Below are 19,859 nucleotides of genomic sequence, written 5' to 3'. Positions count from 1 at the left end.
GTGGGGAACATAGGACAGGTCCAACAGATGTACTGTATTGAACAGTATTGTGTCCAAAAAGCTCAAATCTTGAAAAAACAAGAAGAAAAAAAACCCTGAAAAATGGCATCCCTGTTAAACTGACAAAAAGACAAGTAAAGTAACAAAAACGATGAAGTAAAGGAGTGGGACCATTGAAATCAGACTGAATGAGTTTCCAACCTTCGCGGTGTCTCGTTCTCTCTCTCACAAGCAACACAAGCCTCACACCCACACACAATGTGCAATTTGGGCCATTTTAGCACTGTCTCAGTCAAAGTATTCAAGACGCGGACAAATCGTTTGTCATGAACGACAAGTGGCTGTCTTGAGGGTGTTAGGGGGTGAAGGTCAGCTGACAGAGTGCCAATCTACTGACCAAGTTACAGCAGTGCCACACAATGTGGGTCATGAATGTGTGGTGTAGCAGGGATACCATGATGATACACCACTACTGCTGCACCCCCTCCATCCCCATCCTAGTCCTGATAATACACCACTACTGCTGCACCCCCTCCATCCCCATCCTAGTCCTGATAATACACCACTACTGCTGCACCCCCTCCATCCCCATCCTAGTCCTGATAATACACCACTACTGCTGCACCCCCTCCATCCCCATCCTAGTCCTGATAATACACCACTACTGCTGCACCCCCTCCATCCCCATCCTAGTCCTGATAATACACCACTACTGCTGCACCCCCACTACCTGTGAGCAGAGTGTTTTGATAAGGATGACTGGAGACAGGAACTACTTTGCGTCTCTGATAGAATGCATCAGCTTACACTGCATATGCGTTCCTTTTTACTTACTATGGAAATTGTGGCTTTGAAGATCAAGTGCTATCTCAGCACTACTTAAACAGAGGTTGAACATAGCAGGTTTTCCAGTTACTGTGCATTGTGTTATTCCCAAACGCACGCCATAAAAAGCCCAAAAGTTGTTTTTCACTCAGCCTCTGTTTTCCCCCACTGTTCTACTATGCTCCACATTGATGTTGTTGTTTTGGGTTTTTTTTAGGTCAGATGCATGATGGGGCCCCTGGTGGGCCACAGATAAAACAAGAAAACCTCTGTAAAATGAAATGGGTGATTTAAGATACTAAGGTAAACATTTTATTTTTACCTTAGCATCTTAAAAACAAATCTATGGATGTGTGGAGATACCAGGGGCTGTGATTGCGAGACAAAAATAATTGATGAGCATGGCCAAGGTGGATGCTGTCAGTGAAACACTGAGCTGATATCAGCATTGAGCTGATACTTGAGCAAACATGAAGACTGACAACACTGTCAACATGGGAAAGGTTTTGTTATATAACAGCAAAAACACTTCCCTCTTCAAAGTGTTTTCAGTGTTTGTATTTGCTCAAGCTTCAACTTAGTGATACCCATCCACCCATTATCCCAACCGCTTATCCTGCTCTCGGGGGCGCGGGGCCATTTGTCATCCCATATTTTGCTGACATAATCCATCCTTGCTCTGCTCAATCATAGAATCGAAGCTGGCTAGCAGGAATGGACCACCAGCATCAACAGGAGGGTTGGTTTAGTTTAGTTTTTTCTAGCTGCTAGGAAGTCACCCATTTCATTTGACAAATGCTTTATCATTGTTCCCTTTATTTATTTATTCTTATTTTTTTTCAGACCCAGTAGGAGTGCCATCACGCTTTTGCTGCGAAACGTTGATGTAAATCGTAGCGGAAGTTCCCAGTATGGAAAACTGAGGAGAGCTTGAAGGGAAATCAAGGTTTTGACTGACATACTCAATTTTAACAGCACATAACTGTGCGTTTGGGAACAATACAGTATACGGTCTCTGGAAATGCCTTTACGTTGTACTACTACTACGACTGCTACTACTACTACTACGACTACTACGACTGCTACTGCTACCCAACCTCCATGGCAGCAGTGGAGAGAGCTCAGTTTATAAATAAAAGCCATGATTTCCATACCAAGTACACAGAACATGTGTAATACAACGTAACTGTGCAGGTTTCTGTGGGGCTCCTGTACCTCCAGCGCACTCTGCAGAACTGCCCCTCATGACTTCCCCAGGCCTTGACTTGCCATCAGAAACACCTGCTTCTCTCTGAGGCCATTTTAATTGTCCGCAGGAGCAGGTCCCCCCTTTTGCCACGGCGTGTTGAGCTTGCCATCTGCCTACGTAGGTCCTACCGTGTGCAGCATCATGTACAGTGACGGCTGTCTCGCTGAAGCCCCGTTTGGGACGAGCTCACACCGCTGCGTGGGTCCTCATCCCATAGAAATGCAGTGACAACTTCCTGGCAAACTCATTTGGCTCCGTTCGCCTTGGCTGGGGCAAGGTTCCCCAGCTGACGTTTGCCAACTCGATTGTCTTTCGGAATCCTTGAACCCGCACATTTGAAAGTGGGCTTGGAAAGCTGCGCAAAGGGGGGATTCAAAAGTTTTTCACAAATATTTTCAAGCAGTGCATTTCACTCAGGCAACAGAAAAGGGCCCAGGAAAGTCAGACAGGTTGTCAGACTGGCACATTCTGGTAACGAAATGTTGCCCAACCCAAGTCAAAAATGCTGCAAATGGTGCAAAACCAGTTCTGCAGGAAGCTGTTAGTGCATTTCCACGGGACTCTCACCCACGCAGTGGTTTGTGCTAGTCTCACTTCAACTCACAGCCTGGATCAGGACTGTATTTCCCCGTCAGCCGTGACTTACAAGTAACAGGCAAGACAGCGAAAATCGTGCAGTGTGTGTGTGGTAGCTGTACGAGGAAGGGACACACATCATCGTCCTCTGGGTAGATGAGCAGCTCCCTCCATGGCCCGAGACTACAACTGAGACCATAGCAGCAAAAACGCCATGAACAGATTACCTTACATCCCAAGTAAATAGAAAGACACACACATTCAGGGGGAAAAAACACACGTAAATAAATAAATACACAAATAAATACATAAATAGATAATAGTATAAATAAATTACAAAGGTGCTTGTGGTTGTGGAGTAGTGAAAGAGAAAACTTGAAACACAAAGTCGGTGATTTAATCAGTTATACTTGGCAGGAGGAGGATGGAGGAAAATGGTCATAGTTTTTCTGCCTTCTCTCTCCGTCCTCCACGTTCAGAGGTCGGTGCAGCGCTCCTGCTTGCTGTAATGGTCAAACTGGCTCTTCCAGTGCATCATGTAGGATGACCAGCGGTGGAATTCAACCTTCCATTGGCGCTCCGCCTCATCTATGTTATCTGTGGAGATGGAGGGAGAAGAAAGATGACGCTGTAAGACTGGTGAAGATGAAAAAGAGGGTTTAAGTGGGCGCTTTTAGATAATCACACAACAGCTCGACTTCCCACTGTCCTTCAGCCTTGCTCCCACCGTTAGCAGTCTTCCCAGTAGAGGCTCTTATGCACCGCCCTCTGCTATTCAGCCCGCAAGAAGGAATCCAGTGTTACGACCAGGGCCGGTTCTGCAGGGTAGCAACGGGAGCAACCGCACCGGGCCCAGGTCTGGAGGGGGGCCCAAAAAAAATACCTTTCTGCGCTGATTCTGCTGTAAGTGCAGTGATTGTTAATTGTGTGTCTCAGCAGTGCAAAGAGGCCCTGTATGCTGCTCCTCCTGGCAGTTTCCCTAATGGCTGATAACGATTTATTTTCAAAAATGTATCAAAAGTTGTGTCGTCATCCCCTCCCCCATGAGTTAGTATAGCCTGTGGTGAAGACGTGAAATTCGGTTCTACTAACCAAAAAATGTCTGGAAACAAATCTGGTTGTAAGAAAAGAAAATGACAGAAACGTAAGGTAGAAAATACAAAAAAGAGGCAGAAAAGGCAAAGAAGGTATACGGTGCTTGGCTTAACGTTCGGGCAGCAGAACACTTGGAGGATACTGTGGATAGCAATGAAGCTAGCACATCCACCACATGTGCTGACTCAGCAGCAGAGGATACCGGAGCGGACAGCGACCGCGGCGCTCGTGCTAGCACCTCCACCGCTATCGAGAATGCAAATGACCACCGAGAATCTGTCGAGGAAGAGGGAAGTCACGAAAGTGATGGGGAGCGTGAGTCGGACTTATTTGATCCTGCACAGTGGCCAGACAGAATGCATGATGATGACGTCAGAACGGACATAGTCAGAAATAAACCACTGCAGGTGACCGATTTTGATTTCCCTAAAACGGATGGCCATCGTTTCACACCAGCTAATTACACCAGGACAGTCGGTGCCCTAAAAGCACCTCGGCCATGGTTAGTCTACTCAGTCTGCCAATGCCGACTTCTGTTTCTGTTGTAAGTTGTTTGGAACTGACAAAGGGATCTTCACGACTGGTTTTTCAAACTGGGTCAAGTTATCAACGAGACTGACTGAACACGAGAATTATCGTTCTCATCTTGAGAATTTTTCAAAGTGGAAAACTCTGGAATTCACTTTGGCTACTGGTACAACGATTGACAGCCACCAGCAAGCAGAGCTTCTCAGTGAGAGACAACGGTGGCATGAAGTGCTTAGCAGAATTTTGGATTGCATCATGTTTCTTGCATTACAAAACCTTGCATTTAGAGGAAGTGTCGATCGCCTTTACCAAGAAAACAACGGCAATTTTCTTAAGCTTGTGGAATTTTTGGCCAAATATGATGCGCCATCAGCACGACTTCTCAATCATTCCAAGACTACCCACTACCTCAGCAAAAACATTCAAATTGAGTTCATTGGACTCCTAGCTGAGGCAGTGCTGGAAAAAATCGTGCAGAAGGTCAAAACAGCTGGATATTACAGCACCACGATGGACTGCACACCAGATGTGTCGCACAAAGAACAGCTCTCTCTCGTTTTGTGATATGCTACAACAGACCAGAAGGTAGAGGTGCATGAGAGCTTTTTTGAATTCATTGCTGTGAAAAGCACGACGGGCGAAGCACTTGCAGATACACTGCTGGGAAGGCTGGCTAAATATGGCATTAACATTGATGATTGCAGGGGACAATGTTTCAATAACGGGGCCAACATGAGGGGTGGGCGCAGGGGAGTACAAGCAAGGGTGAAGCAGGTTAACAAGCGGGCTTTCTTTGTGCCCTGTTGCCCTCACAACTTGAATCTGGCCTCGAACATGCAGCCGAGTCCTCGAACGACGCCAAGAATTTTTTTGGAGTGCTAAATCGGCTATACAAATCATTCGTAAAATCAATGAAACGTTAGGGGGTTCTTGAAAAACCTGTACGCATTCCACTGAAACCTCTCTCAGAGACCAGATGGAGCGCTCGCGCTGATGCGACAAGAACGGCAATTGAGCAGCTACCCCAGGTCATAGATGCACTCATAGCCATCAGTGAAGATAGCACCTATGATTCCGAGACCACCTCTAAAGTCACAAGTCTCGTACAGGCAATTGAAACATTTGACTTTTTGGTCAGCTTAGTTGTTTGGCACAAAGTGCTGAATACAGTCAATCAGGCCAGAGTCGTCGTCCAGTCACGACATTTGAGCATCGGTGATAGAGTAAGAGTTGTCACAGCTGGAAAAGAAGAGATGGAACAATGTCGACTGAACGGTTTCCAAGATGCTGTTGAAAAAGCAAAAGAACTTGCAGAGAATATTGACGTTCCACCGGCTTTCCCTGAACATCATACGCGACGCCGAACACGACTTCCGGGTGAAAGGTCAGTCGATGTGCCTTTGGCAGGGGAGGAAAAGTTTAGAGTGAGCTTTTTCACCCGCTTGATCGACACAGTGATAACTGAGACAGAAGAGCGTTTTTCATGTTTGAGTCAGTGCAATCGTCTTTTCCACGTTTTGGAGGACATTAAAAATGTTAACCTGATTGACAACCACAGAGAGGCCTGCGAAGAGCTCGCGGAGTTTGTGGGGGGGATTGATGGTGGAGAACTGGACAGTGAATTTGGATTTTTGTCACTTCTGCTCCCAGCTGATGTAAAAACAACCTCTGAAGTGCTGGATGTTTTAGTTGAGAGAGACATGAAAACGGCATTTCCCAACACTACTGCCGCTTGCCAGGTGTTTCTTACAACTCCATTCTCAGTCGCAAGTGCAGAGCGCTCTTTCAGCTAATTGAAATTGATCAAGACATAATTGAGATCAACGATGTCCCAAGAAAGACTGTCTGCGTTGGCTGTGTTGTCCACCGAGAACCGCGTGGCAAGACAGGTGGATTACAATGACACCTGCAACATCTGCAGCGGTCAAGACACGACGCGTCAAGTTTGAAGGGAAGATAATGAGGAGGACTTTACAATAGCCCGCTGTGGCATGGTCGCTTGTAATTGTGTCCTGTGGTTGATGTTATTTTGAATTGGTTGTTTCTTCTGCTAGCCTGTGCTCACCCCACACACAGCTGTGTGCTGTATGCGTGCATGCGTAGGCCTAGGCTTTATGGGTGTTGGTGGCTGTCACGGTCGTGCATGTCTGTGTTTTGCTTTTTTTTGGGGGGGGGGTGGTGAGCGATGGTTGCTCCCTAGCCCAGAAAAGCATAGGACCGGCCCTGGTTACGACCGTAACATGTTTAACCCTGGCTGTGTTACTACCGTAGTGTAGAGTAGCTCAAGCAGGAGTCGTGACAACTTTCTCTTTCAGCTACAAAAACCCGCGCAGCGGAAGTGTATCACTGTAAACCCGAACCGAGGAAACAGCAGCTGTAAACTAACGTTCCTACTAGCTCAATAAGGGGAATTATGTATCCCTATAACCACTACACACGTCCCCCCAGAATTCGCCTTAATACGAAAAGTCAGTGTGGCGAGGGGGGCGGATCTCTCTGCCCCAAAGGCTCCGCTGAACAGGAGCTGGGGGCTGGTTAACCGCAGGCAAAGCAGCAGAGTCCTCACAGCTGGACCGGGGAAAGTGAGGGGCTGGGGAAGCAGGGGGCGGCTCGCTGGGGGACGGGGGCAGGGCCGGGTGGCGCCCCCACCGTGGGGGCAGGGCCACACCAACAGGGCGGTCTAAATCCAGGCGAGCAGACTTGAGGCGGTCCACAGAAACCCGCTCCAGCCTGCTGCCAACCTCCACCACAAAGTGCTTATCTCCAGTGTCCCGTACCCGAAATGGGCCGTCGTAGGGTGGCTGCAGGGGACCGCGGTGCGCGTCGTGACGGAGGAAAACATACTCCGCCGACCGCAGCTCCGTGGGGACATAGGACTGAGAGCCGCCATGCTGAGAAGTGGGGACCGGTGCAAAAGCCCTGGCTTCCTCCTGCAGCGCAGTCCTTTGGCAGCTGGCGGACCAGGGAGCTGTGGCGGTGGGAAGGAAATCCCCCGGGACCCGAAGTGGCTGTCCGTAGACCAGTTCGGCGGATGATGACTGGAGGTCCTCCTTGGGGGCCGTCCTGAGCCCAAGCATGACCCAAGGCAGTTTGTCGACCCAGCGGTCGTCCTTGAGGGTAGCCCGCAATGCGGCCTTCATCGAGCGATGGAACGTCTCGACCAATCCATTAGCTTGGGGGTGATACGCTGTGGTGCGATGGAGCCTCACCCCTAAACCCGCGGCAATCTCCTCCCAGAGCGCTGACGTGAATTGCGGCCCTCTGTCCGAGGAGAGGTCAGATGGGGTGCCAAAGCGGGTGAACGCTCGGGCAACCTCAGGCGCTGTCGTGGACGAAAGCGGGGCGGCCTCTGGCCATCGCGTGGTCCTGTCGACCATGGTGAGCAGGTATGTGAAACCACGGGAGGGGGGGAGGGGGCCTACCAGGTCCACATTCACGTGGTCGAACCTCCTCTCGGATACTGTGAAAGGTATCAGGGGCGCTTTGACGTGCCGGAGCACTTTGGAGCGTTGGCACTCCACACAGGTGTCAGCCCAGTCCCTCACATCCTTTTTGAGTCCATGCCAGACAAATTTTGCCGCCACCAACTTCTGTGAAGGCTTTCTGCCAGGGTGAGACAGCCCATGGACCGCGTCGAAAACCCGCCGCCTCCAAGCAGTCGGAACGATGGGTTGGGGCTGACCCGTAGAGACATCGCACAGGAGCGTGGCGCCGGCGTCGTCGAAAGCCACATCCTCCAACTGCAGCCCTGTGTCGGCGGTCCTGCATGTCTGCACTCCTGGGTCGGCGGCCTGGTCAGCCGCCATCTGACTGTAGTCGAGTCCCAAATGGGCGGCACCAGCGATGGCCCGGAGAGACAGTCGGCGACCGGGTTGGACTTCCCAGCGACATGCCTCACGTCGGCGGTAAACTCTGAGATGTAGGCCACTGTCGCTGTCGAAGCATCCGTCGTGATGGCGATGGGCGCTCCAGACACAGGGTGTGCCAGCATTGCCGTGTCAGCCAGGGCGGCCTTCACATCCTTAAAAGCCTTGCCCTCTCTGTAGACCAGTCCACAGTATGTTTGGTGCTGTGCCCTTCAGAGCCTCGTATAGGGGGCGGAGGAGATCGACAGCCCGGGGGTGGAACCGGTGGTAGAAGGACACCATGCCAATGAACTCCCGGAGGGACTGGGCCGTGTGTGGGCGTGGAAAGTCTGCGACGGCCTCCACCTTAGATGGAAGGGGGGCCGCCCCGTCCTTGGTGACCCGGTGGCCCAGGAAGTCGATGGTGCTCAGACCAAACTGGCATTTGGCCGGGTTAACTATCAACCCGTGCAGGCTGAGCCTCTCGAAAAGGGCTCTGAGGTGGGACAAGTGCTCGGACACGGAGGCGTTAGCGACCAGGATGTCATCCAGGTACACAAAGAGGAAAGGCAGGTCCCACAACACTGAGTCCATGAGGCGTTGGAAGGACTGCGCGGCTTTCTTGAGCCCAAACGGCATCGCAGGAACTCGAACAGTCCGAACGGAGTTGTCACAGCCGTTTTGGGGACATCAGCGGGATGGACGGGCACCTGGTGGTATCCACGGACGAGGTCCACCTTGGAAAAGATCACTTTCCTAGCCAGGTGGGTGGAGAAATCTTGGATGTGAGGGACTGGGTAGCGGTCCGGAGTTGTTGCATCATTGAGCCAACGGTAGTCACCACATGGACGACACCCACCGCCAGGCTTAGGCACTATGTGGAGGGGTGAAGCCCACGGGCTGCTGGAGTGGCGGATGATGTCGAGGCGCTCCATGTTCTCAAACTCCGCCTTGGCGACAGAGAGCTTGGTCGGGTAGAGGCGCCGAGCTCTGGCGTACACCGGCGGGCCAGTGGTGACGATGTGGTGCTCAACCCCATGTTTGGTCGTAGATGATGAGAATGTGGGCTGAGTGAGGTCAGGGAACACAGAGAGAAGATGGAGAAACACGTCCTCATTGGAGAGCATGCTGGACAGCCTGACGGAGCCTGTATCGCTGAGTGTACACGCGTGTGAAGCAAAGGTGACGGCGTCAATCAGGCGTCGATTCCTGACGTCCGAGGAGGGGAAATGGCAAGTCGGCGGTGACAAAATCCCAGCTGGACCGCTGTCCGTTAAAACACATGTCAATGTGCCTCGTGCCGTACGTACGGATAGAGCAGCTTCCATGGGAGGGCCGTGAGCGCCCGACAGGGCGTCCACCCTCGATGCAGGTACGACACTCCTCTGCGCCCCAGTGTCGCATAGGAAACGCCGCCCCGAGATGGAGTCCTGCAGGAAAAGTAGCCTGTTGTCCTCCACGCCAACGCTCATGGCCACTAGTGAGCGCCGGCCTTGGCGTTTCCCGACGAGCTGAAATTGCACGGGGAGTTGCACTTTTTCGCCTTGGCCCCGAACTTTGCATGGTAAAAGCACAGGCCGGGCTCCTGTCGCCGACCGGGGGTTGCCGCGGCGACCACCAATGAGTCACCAGGTGGTGGCGTGTGGGGGTGGCTAGGGGTGAGCGCGGACTCGCAGGGCTGCTGTTGGCTGGCCAGGAAGAGCTTGTCAGCTTCTTCAGCTAGCTTGCGGCAATCGGTAATGCTGGTGTTAGCCAAAGCGGTCCGCACCTGAGCAGGCAGTTGTCACAGAAACAGTTGGACAAAGAGGAAATCAGGTGCGTGCGCCGGTCCCAGCAGATTCAGCATTTTGTGCATGAGCTCGGATGGCTTGCTGTCACCCAAGCCTTGCAGAGAAAAGAGACGGTGGGCCCTCTCGGCGTCGGAAAGTTCAAAAATCTTCAAGAGGTGGTCTTTGAGCCCCTTGTATTTGTCTGCCGCCGGAGGATTTGTAAGGAGACTCACCACTCTAGTTGCAGTCGAACATCCGAGCGCCGATACCACGTAGTAGTATTTAGTAGCATCATCCGTTATTTTGCGGATAGCAAACTGCGCTTCCGCCTGGGCGAACCATGTCCTTGCCGATGACTCCCAGAACTCTGGCCATTTGAGAGAAACCGCGTTGATTTCGTCAACCATGTTCATCTGAAAGATTGTCTCTGATAGCTACCAAGAGACAAACGTCGGGGTCACCAGTGTAGAGGAGCTCAAGCAGGAGTCGTGACAACTTTCTCTTTCGGCTACACAACGTGCACAATTTATTCCTTCATCATAACAACAACAACAAAAACCCGCGCAGCGGAAGTGTACCACTGTAAACCTGAACCGAGAAAACAGCAAATGTAAACAAACGTTCCTACTAGCTCAATAAGGGGAATTATGTATCCCATAACCATTACCGTAGCATGGTTTAACCCCGGCAGTGGTACTACCGTAGCATGGTTTAACCCGGCAGTGTTACTACCGTAGCATGGTTTAACCCGGCAGTGTTACTACCGTAGCATGGTTTGACCCGGCAGTGTTACTACCGTAGCATGGTTTAACCCCGGCAGTGGTACTACCGTAGCATGGTCAACCCCGGCAGTGGTACTACCGTAGCATGGTTTAACCCCGGCAGTGTTAGTAACGTAGCATGGTTTAACCCTGGCAGTGTTAGTACCGTAGCATGGTTTAACCCTGGCAGTGTTACTACCGTAGCATGGTTTAACCCGTTAGTGATACCGTAGCATGGTTTAACCCGGCAGTGTTACTACCATAGTGTGGCGGACACTAGGGGCTATGCCTCTCACCCAGCAGGGCTGTGAGCTGGGGGCGTGGTTTGCGTTCCCGGGCTCGCTGGTGCAGGGTTGTTCCTGTTTCAGTTTGGTTTTTGGAGCTGAGAAATAAAGTTCAAACTCGCCTTGGTCTCCTGTGTTTTTCCTCATTCCTGCCACATTGGTGACCCCGAATTGAACATGTTTGGAGCAGAAGGAGAGTGTGAATCCACTTCGGTCACGCCGCCCCAACTCTCACAGCCGGCCGTTCTCGCCGCGGCTGTGAAGCTCCCAGAGTTCTGGCAGAGCGACCCGGCCTCGTGGTTCCAGCATGTCGAGGCGCTGTTCCACCTATGTGGAATCTCCGCAGACAACTCCAGATACTATTTGGTCGTCGCTGCGCTGGACCAGCAGTCCACACACCGGGCCATGCAGCTGTTGCGCGCCCCTCCGCAACACGGTAAATACGTCGCCCTCAAACATCTTCTGTTCCGGAGGTACAGCCTATCTGCCGTAGAGAGGGTAGATAGGATCCTTTCCCTATCCGGTTTGGGCGACAGGACGGCTGTGGATCTCATGGACAATATGCTGTGGCTGCTAGGCTCAGACGAAGGTGGATTCCTTTTCCCGCACGTTTTCCTGCGCCAGCTTCCGTCTCCTGTGCGCGCGGCTTTGGCTAACTCCCCGTGTCTGGCCGCTGGTGACGGCCGAGGTTTGGCTGAGGAGGCCGATCGGGTCCTGCTGGCTACCAGACGGTTCTCTGTGCAGAGTGTGGCATCGGAGCCTCTGCAGCCGGCGTCGGAGGACGCGGACCCGGCAGTGGTGGCTGAAGTGACTAACCGGAAACGGCGCGGGAGCGGCCTCTGTTTCTTCCACCAGCGGTTCGGCGGCAAAGCGAGGCGCTGCGTCCCTCCGTGCACGTTTGAGGCGGCGGGAAACTCCAGGGCAGCGCTCAGTAGCAGCTGTGGGCGCTGGCGGACGTAGTGAGCTGCTCTTCATTAAGGACACGATGTCAGGAAGACGGTTTCTGGTGGACTCAGGCTCGCAAAAGAGCCTACTCCCTCCTGCTAAGACAGACAGGTCGGCCGAAGGCGGCGGCCCACAGTTAAGTGCAGCTAACGGTTCGTCCATTGCGACGTTTGGCACAAGGTTGGTGACTGTTTGTTTCCACGGGCGCCATTTTGCGTGGGACTTTGTAGTGGCCGCCATTACTGTTCCTATTATCGGCGCGGATGTTCTGTGTGCTAATGGTCTGCTGGTTGATGTTGCAAACCGCCGTTTAATTGATGCTGTGTCTTTCGCCACTGTTCCGTGCGAGACGGGGAGCCGGGCCGTTAACACACGCTAACTTTTTAGCATTAGATGATGTTTTTCAGCGTTTGCTGGCGGATTTTCCATCGGTGACTACACCTGCCTTTCCACCGCGGTTACTAAACACAGGGTAGAACATTTCATTCCCACTCCGGGACCGCCAGTTTTTGCGCGCGGCGCCTCGACGCGGTAAAACGGGCTACAGCCAAGGAGGAGTTCGCCATCATGGAGCGTCTGGGTATAGTGAGGTGTTCCAACAGCCCGTGGGCCTCGCCGCTTCACATGGTGCCCAAGGCGGATGGGTCGTGGCGGCCTTGCGGCGATTTTCGCCGCCTAACAACGTCACCGCCAATGACCGCTATCCCATCCCACACATACAGGACTCTTCCGTACGCCTGGCAGGTGCCACTATTTTCTCTAAGGTGGACCTGGTGCGCGGCTATCATCAGGTTCCCGTGCGCGCAGAGGACGTGCCCAAGACCGCAGTGATCACCCCGTTTGGGCTTTTTGAGTTCATGCGCATGCCTTTTGGCTTGAAGGGGGCAGCGCAAACCTTTCAGAGGCTGATGGACTCGGTGTTGCGTGACTTTGCTTTCGTGTTCGTTTATCTCGACGACATATTAGGGGCCAGTCCGTCAGCTGAAGAGCACCTGGCGCACCTGAAACCGGTTTTCCGTCGTCTGGACGAACAAGACCTGATAGTCAACCCGGCCAAGTTTCAGTTTGGACTGCCGGTGATTGACTTCTTGGGTCACCGCATTTCGCCGCAAGGCGCGGTCCCGTTGCCTTCTAAGGTGCAACCGGTGGCGGAATTTCCCCGCCCAGTCTCTGTTAAGGCATTGCAGGAATTCTTGGGCATAGTGAATTTTTATAACCGTTTCCTCCCTCGCACTGCCCACCTCCTTCAGCCACTTTACGAAGCCTTGCGGCTTAAGAAGGCTAACAACCCTGTCGACTGGACTCCGGAACGGGTCCAGGCCTTTGACGGAGCTAAGTGCGCCCTGGCTAACGCTGCCCTCCTCGCCCATCCCACACCCACGGCGTCCATAGCTTTAACAACCGATGTGTCTGACATAGCTGTGGGGGCTGTGGTTGAACAGTGTGTGGCGAATGCGTGGCAGCCACTCGCATTTTTTAGCTGCAAACTGCGAGATAGCGAGCGCAAGTACAGCGTTTTTGACCGGGAGTTGCTGGCACTGCACCTTGCAACCCGTCATTTCCGCTTCCTGCTGGAGTGTCGCTCATTCACGGCTTATGTCGATCATAAACCGCTGACTTTCGCCATGTCCAAGGTGACTGAGCCGTGGTCAGTTCGTCAGCAGCGCCACCTAGCGGCAATCTCCGAGTTCACAACGGACATTCAGCATGTGGCCGGGAAGTCCAACCCTGTTGCTGATTGTCTGTCGCGTGTCCTGTGCACCTCGGTGTGGATTTCTCCGCTGTGGCTGCCGACCAGCCCAGCTACCCGGACGTCCTTGCCCTTAGGTCAACGCGTACCGGCCTCAAGCTAGAGGACGCTGTGATGCAGGAAGGCAGTCCTGCCCTCCTCTGCGATGTCTCCACCGGCCGTCCCCGCCCCGTTGTGCCATTGGCCTGGCGCCGTCGTGTTTTCGAATCGATTCACTCTCTCTCGCACCCTGGAGTTCGGGCGTCGGTGAAGTTGGTCGGTTCCAAGTTCGTCTGGCCTGGCCTCCGCAAGGACGTCAAGGGGTGGGCGGCTGCATGCGTAGCGTGCCAGCGCGCTAAGGTCCACCAGCACACTAAGTCGCCTCTTGAACCGTTTGCGATCCCGGCCAGACGTCTCTACCACGTGCATGTGGACCTGGTGGGCCCTCTACGTTCTTCACAGGGTTTTACGCACCTGCTCACAATGGTAGATCGGACCACCAGGTGGCCAGAGGCTGTCCCTCTGTCCTCCTCAACATCTTCGGACGTTGCACGCGCGTTTCTTTCCTCCTGGGTCGCCCGTTTCGGCACTCCGTCAGATATCACCTCAGACAGGGGCCCCCAGTTCGTGTCAGAGCTCTGGTCGGCACTTGCGCGATCCTTTGGGTGTGCAGGTACATCGCACTACCGCGTACCACCCTCAGGCTAACGGCTTGTGTGAACGTTTCCACCGGTCGCTCAAGGCAGCGCTGCGCTCTAGGATGGTAACTGGGTGGACCGTTTACCTTGGGTTATGCTCGGGTTGCGTTCGGCTCCTAAGGAGGAACTCGACGCTTCGCCCGCTGAGCTGGTGCTCGGTCAGTCGCTCCGCGTCCCAGGGGAATTTTTGGCTGGGAGTTCCGCTCCTCGACCCCGTCCGGCCGTTTATCCTTTTTTGTCCGACAGCACTCGGGTTCCAGGCCCCGTTCACCACTGTTTTCCGCGGTCGTTCGTGCCTGCGGAGCTCATGTCGGCTCGTTTTGTTTTTGTACGGCATGATGCTCACCGCTCGCCCCTCCAACCCCCATACGATGGCCCATTTCGGGTTCTTGAGACGGGTCCTAAGGGTTTTGTGCTGGATATGGGTGGGCGTAAGGAGCGTGTCACTCTTGATAGGCTTAAACCGGCGCACAGGGTGGCAGACAAAGTTGTGTTTCCGGCCCAGGTTCCCCGTCGGGGTCGCCCTACATCCAGGACCCTGGCAGTGTCTTCAAGGGTTCAGCTTTTTGCTTCTCAGCCGGCATTGGACTGTGTTTCACCTACTGTTTCGGCTGAGGGACAGCGCAGCCGTTATGGCAGGCTGCTTAAGCCTCCAGTGAGAACTGATTTTCTTTCCAGGAGTCCCTTCTGGGTGTTCGGGGGGAGGCTGTGTGGCGGACACTAGGGGCTATGCCTCTCAACCAGCAGGGCTGGGGGCTGGGGGCGTGGTTTGCGTTCCCGGGCTCGCTGGTGCGGGGTTGTTCTTGCTGTAGTTTGGTTTTTGGAGGTAAGGAATAAACTTCAAACTCGCCTTCGTCTCCTGTGTTGTTCCTCATCCTGCCACAATAGTATGGTTTAACCCCGGCAGTGTTACTACCATAGTATGATTTAACCCCGGCACTGTTACTACAGTTGCGTGGTTTAACCCCGGCAGTGTTACTACCGTAGCACGGTTTAACCCGGCAGTGTTACTACCGTAGTGTAGTGGTTATGGGGCTACATAATTCCCCTTATTGAGCTAGTAGGAACGTTAGTTTACAGCTGCGGTTTCCTCGGTTCGGGTTTACAGTGATACACTTCCGCTGCGCGGGTTTTTTGTTGTTGTTGTAATGGTGGAAGGAATAAATGGTGCACGTTGTGTAACCGAAAGAGAAAGTTGTCACGACTCCTGCTTGAGCTCCTCTACACTGGTGACCCCGACGTTTGTCTCTTGGTAGTTATCAGAGACAATCTTTCGAACGAACATGGTTGACGAAATCAACGCAGTTTCTCTCGAATTGCCAGAGTTCTGGGAGTCATCGGCAACGACATGGTTCGCCCAGGCAGAAGCGCAGTTTGCTATCCGCAGAATAACGGATGATGCTACTAAATACTACTACGTGGTATAGGCGCTCGGGTGTTCGACTGCAACTAGAGTGGTGAGTCTCCTTACAAATCCTCCGGCGGCAGACAAATACAAAGGGCTCAAAAATCACCTCTTGAAGATTTTTGAATTTTCCGACGCCGAGAGGGCCCACCGTCTCTTTTCTCTGCAAGGCTTGGGTGACAGACGCCATCCGAGCTCATGGACACAATGCTGAATCTGCTGGGACCGGCGCACGCACCTGATTTCCTCTTTGTCCAACTGTTTCTGCGACAACTGCCTGCTCAGGTGCGGACCGCTTTGGCTAACACCAGCATTACCGATTGCCGCAAGCTAGCTGAAGAAGCTGACAAGTTCTCCCTGGCCAGCCAACAGCAGCACTGCGCGTCCGCGCTCACCCCTGCCCACCCCCACACGCCACCACCTGGTGACTCCATGGTGGTCGCCGCGGCAACCCCCGGTCGGCGACAGGAGCCCGGCCTGTGCTTTTACCATGCAAAGTTGGCCTTAGCCTGTGCTTTAAAGGTTCCGCTGTGCTACCAGCTACCCCGATGAACTCTGCACCTGTGATGTCCACCACTGCCCCTGTGACTCTGACTGCGCTGGGTTGGCAAAAGGATTTAGAATTATTTTTGCATAAGGTGAAGAGCTCAGAGACTACTCCGCCTGCACATCAGAAGCTATGCCGCTTGCTTCGGTCCGTTTGAAGTGCTGTGAGTGCAGAGATTCAGCGTCTTCTTGAAGCAGGCGTGATTGAAAGAGTTGATGCTTCCCCTTGGATATCCCCGATCGTAGTTTAGCAAAAGAAGTCAGGTAACATCCAGATGTGTGTAGACCTACGTCAATCGAATACGGCTGTGATTACAAACAGTTTTCCTCTTCCACATATTGATGAAATGCTCTCTTTGCTGAGAGAAGTGACAGTTTTCTCCACCATCGACTTAGAAAGGGCCTACTTCCAGCTGCCTCTTCACGAGGAAAGTCATGATCTGACTGCCTTCATCACTCACGAAGGACTGTTTAGATTGTGCAATGTGCCTTATGGCCTTACTTCTGCCTGTCCGCCTTCCAGAAGATGCTCGCCACGATTCTGAAAGGTCTGCCGGATGTAGCCAATTATCAGGACGATGTCATCATATCGAGTCACGCTCAAGCTGACCATGACAACACACTGAAAGCCGTTCTACGATGCTTACAAGATGCAGGGCTACAGCTGAGTACATCGAAATGCCACTTCAACAGGTCAAGCTTGCATTTTCTTGGACATACAGTGACAGCTGATGGAATTCAACCAGACGAGGACCACATCACTGCCATTCTACATGCTCCAGCTCCTACTGATGCAGGCAAGCCGAGATCTTTCTTGGGACTTTTGTCGTGGTATAACAAATTAATCCCCAACTTTGCTACTGTGGTGGAGCTGCTATGGGCTTGCATTCGTCAAGACAGCGAGTTCACTTGGTCAGAAGAAGCGCAGAACAGTTTCCATGCTGTGAAATACTGATAGTGGACAGTCCAGCTCTCGCTTCGTTCGACCCTGAACTTCCTACTGTGGTGTCGACGGATGCTTTCGATTAGGGTCTAGGTGGTGTGCTTTCTCAGATTCAGCCTGACCGCACTGAGCGCATTGTTGCATTCGCATCCAGATCTCTCACTTCCGCTGAACGCAAATACTCGACTGTTGAGAAAGAAGCCCTGGGATGCAAGTAGGCTGTAGAGAAATGGAGAACATACTTGTGGGGTACAGACCACCAAGCACTGACCACTCTACTGACTACTAAAGGATCTGATTGTGCAGGCATGTGTATTGCGCGCTGGGGAGCGTCATTGCTCTGCTTTGATTATGATGTCGCTTCCTTGCCTGGGTCAGAAAACAACACCGCTGACTGTCTCTCCCGCCTGCCTCTGCCTGCTGCCACAGACGAGTGTGTGGAAGCTGAAACGGAGTTCGTAACTTTGCTTTCTGCTGCTGGCCTGTCTGCCGTCTCGCCGGATGAGTTCGCTGCTGCCTCTGCTTCCTGCCCTGAACTGAAAGCTTTACGCTCACAAATCACGGATGGTTGGCCTCCTTCCTTTGCGGCTGTAAGTACAGACCTATGTCCATACTTTCATCTGCGTGATTAACTGACTGTGCAAGACGATTACCTTTTCCGAGGCTTAAGATTCATCGTTCCTGTCACACCTTGGTTGGGCTGGCTCACGAAGGCCACCGAGGCATTGTGAGAACTAAACAATGCCTCCGCGAAGTCTACTGGTGGCCAGGTATGGATAATCTGGTGAACACACAGATTAAGGGTTGCCTCTTGTGCCAGTCTTCAGACAAGACTGCTGCTCCCTCTGATGCGCCATTACAACCTGTACAGTTTCCATCAGAGCCATGGGAAAAGCTAGGCATTGACGTGGTTGGTTCTTTCGAGACTGCTGCTTGGTACTGCTGCTTTGCACTCACACTGACTGACTATCACAGTAAGTGGCTTCAAGTAGCATTCACGGCCTGTGCACTACTGCAAACATCATTGCTTTTCTTACATCGGTCTTTAGTAGATTAGGCAATCCATGTACCATTGTGTCTGATAATGGATCTCAGCTCTTGTCTGCGGAATTCGCCCCATTCTTAAAAGACCACAACATACAGCACGTCCGCACTTCAGTTTACCATCCAGCTGCAAATGGAGCAATTGAATGCTTTCACCATGTACTCAAGCCATGCATCCAGTCTGCTATCCTGCAAGAGAAGCCGTGGAAGACTACAGTCACAGACTTCCTGCAAGTGTACTGCGCTACTCCACATGCCACTACCAGAGTGTCGCCGTTCGAGCTACTACATGACAGGAAAATGCGCACACGCCTCAACATTCTCGCCCCACCACTAACGAACACCGACTCCAATGCATTTCATCAGTGTGTCCTTTCGTCAGGGAAAAACTAAAGCCTCCACTGACTCCAGACATGGAGCACGATTGCCTGTTTTCAAAGAGGGGGACAGGGTGAGCATAAGAAAGCCTACACATGTTCCTAAGGCGCACCCACAATACACTTATCCATTGCAGATTAGAAAGAAAATTGGCCCATGCACTTATCTATTAGCTGACGGTAAGAAATGGCATGCATCCTGAAAGCCTGCACGTCCGGGTCAGTAGCTTGGTCAGCTGCCATGCGGGCATAGTCAAGACCCAAGTGCACAGCCCCCGCAATGGCAGTCAGTGACGAAATTGGTTTTGCCAGCAACATGTTGTACATTCATGGTGAACTCCGAGATGTAGGAGAGCTGTCGTTGCTGGCGGGTGGACCACGACTCAGCCACCTTGGCCATGGCGAATGTCAGTGGTTTGTGGTCCACAAACGCTGTGAACTGGTCGACTTCCAGCAGGGAATGGAAGTGTCGAACGGCAAGGTAAAGAGTGAAGAGCTCCCGATCGAAGGTGCTATACTTCCGTTCGCTGGGGCGTAACTGTCGGCTGAAGAAAGCGAGCGGCTGCCAAGTGCCGTTCACCCACTGCTCATGCACTGCCCTGACTGTGTAGCCGGAAGCATCTGTAGTAATGGTGATCGGAGCCTTGGGTGACGGGTGTGCCAGCATTGTTGCGTTAGCCAGAGTAGCCTCAGTGTCCACAAATGCCTTCTCCCTCTCTGCAGATCAGTCCACAGTGTTTGGTGACCTTGCCTTTCAGGGCCTCATATAGGGGTGACATGAGTTGAGCAGCTCGGGGGATAAAGTGGTGGTTAACATTCACCATGCCGAGGAACTCCTGTAAGGACTTGACTGTGAGCAGTCGCGGTAACTTCACGATGGCGTCCACCTTTGACGGGAGGGGTACCGCCCCGTCTTTGGTGACTCCGTGTCTGAGGAAGTCGATGGCTGTAAGCCCAAACTGGCATTTGGCTGGATTGACGATCAGCCCATGCTGGCTGAGCCACTCGGAAAGTGTCCGGAGGTGGGACAGGTGTTCCACTTTGGAGGTGCTGGCGATGAGGATGTCGTCTAGATAGACGAAAACGAAAGGCAGGTCCATAGCATCGAATCCATGAGGCGCTGGAATGTCTGCGCGGCGTTCTTGAGACCAAATGGCATGCGCAGGAACTCAAACAGTCCAAATGGGGTGATCACCGCCATTTTGGGGACATCCAGTGGGTGGATTGGCACCTGGTGGTA

General features: G+C 52.7%; 1 protein-coding gene across 1 annotated transcript in view; it reads right to left on the bottom strand.

Moving 5' to 3' along the window:
* Positions 1 to 3,125: 3,125 nt before the first annotated feature.
* Positions 3,126 to 19,859, bottom strand: part of ache (acetylcholinesterase) — a 202,445-nt gene continuing 185,711 nt past the window's right edge. The window contains exon 9 of the mRNA XM_056300496.1: positions 3,126 to 3,247. Within this exon, the coding sequence (XP_056156471.1) occupies positions 3,126 to 3,247 (122 nt within the window). The remainder of the gene's footprint in view (positions 3,248 to 19,859) is intronic.

Source organism: Lampris incognitus, chromosome 20 (assembly GCF_029633865.1).
Source record: "Lampris incognitus isolate fLamInc1 chromosome 20, fLamInc1.hap2, whole genome shotgun sequence".
In the NCBI taxonomy this organism is placed as follows: Eukaryota; Metazoa; Chordata; class Actinopteri; order Lampriformes; family Lampridae; genus Lampris; species Lampris incognitus.
The sequence above is the reverse complement of the archived record's forward strand: the minus strand, read 5'-3'. Positions and strand labels throughout refer to the sequence as shown.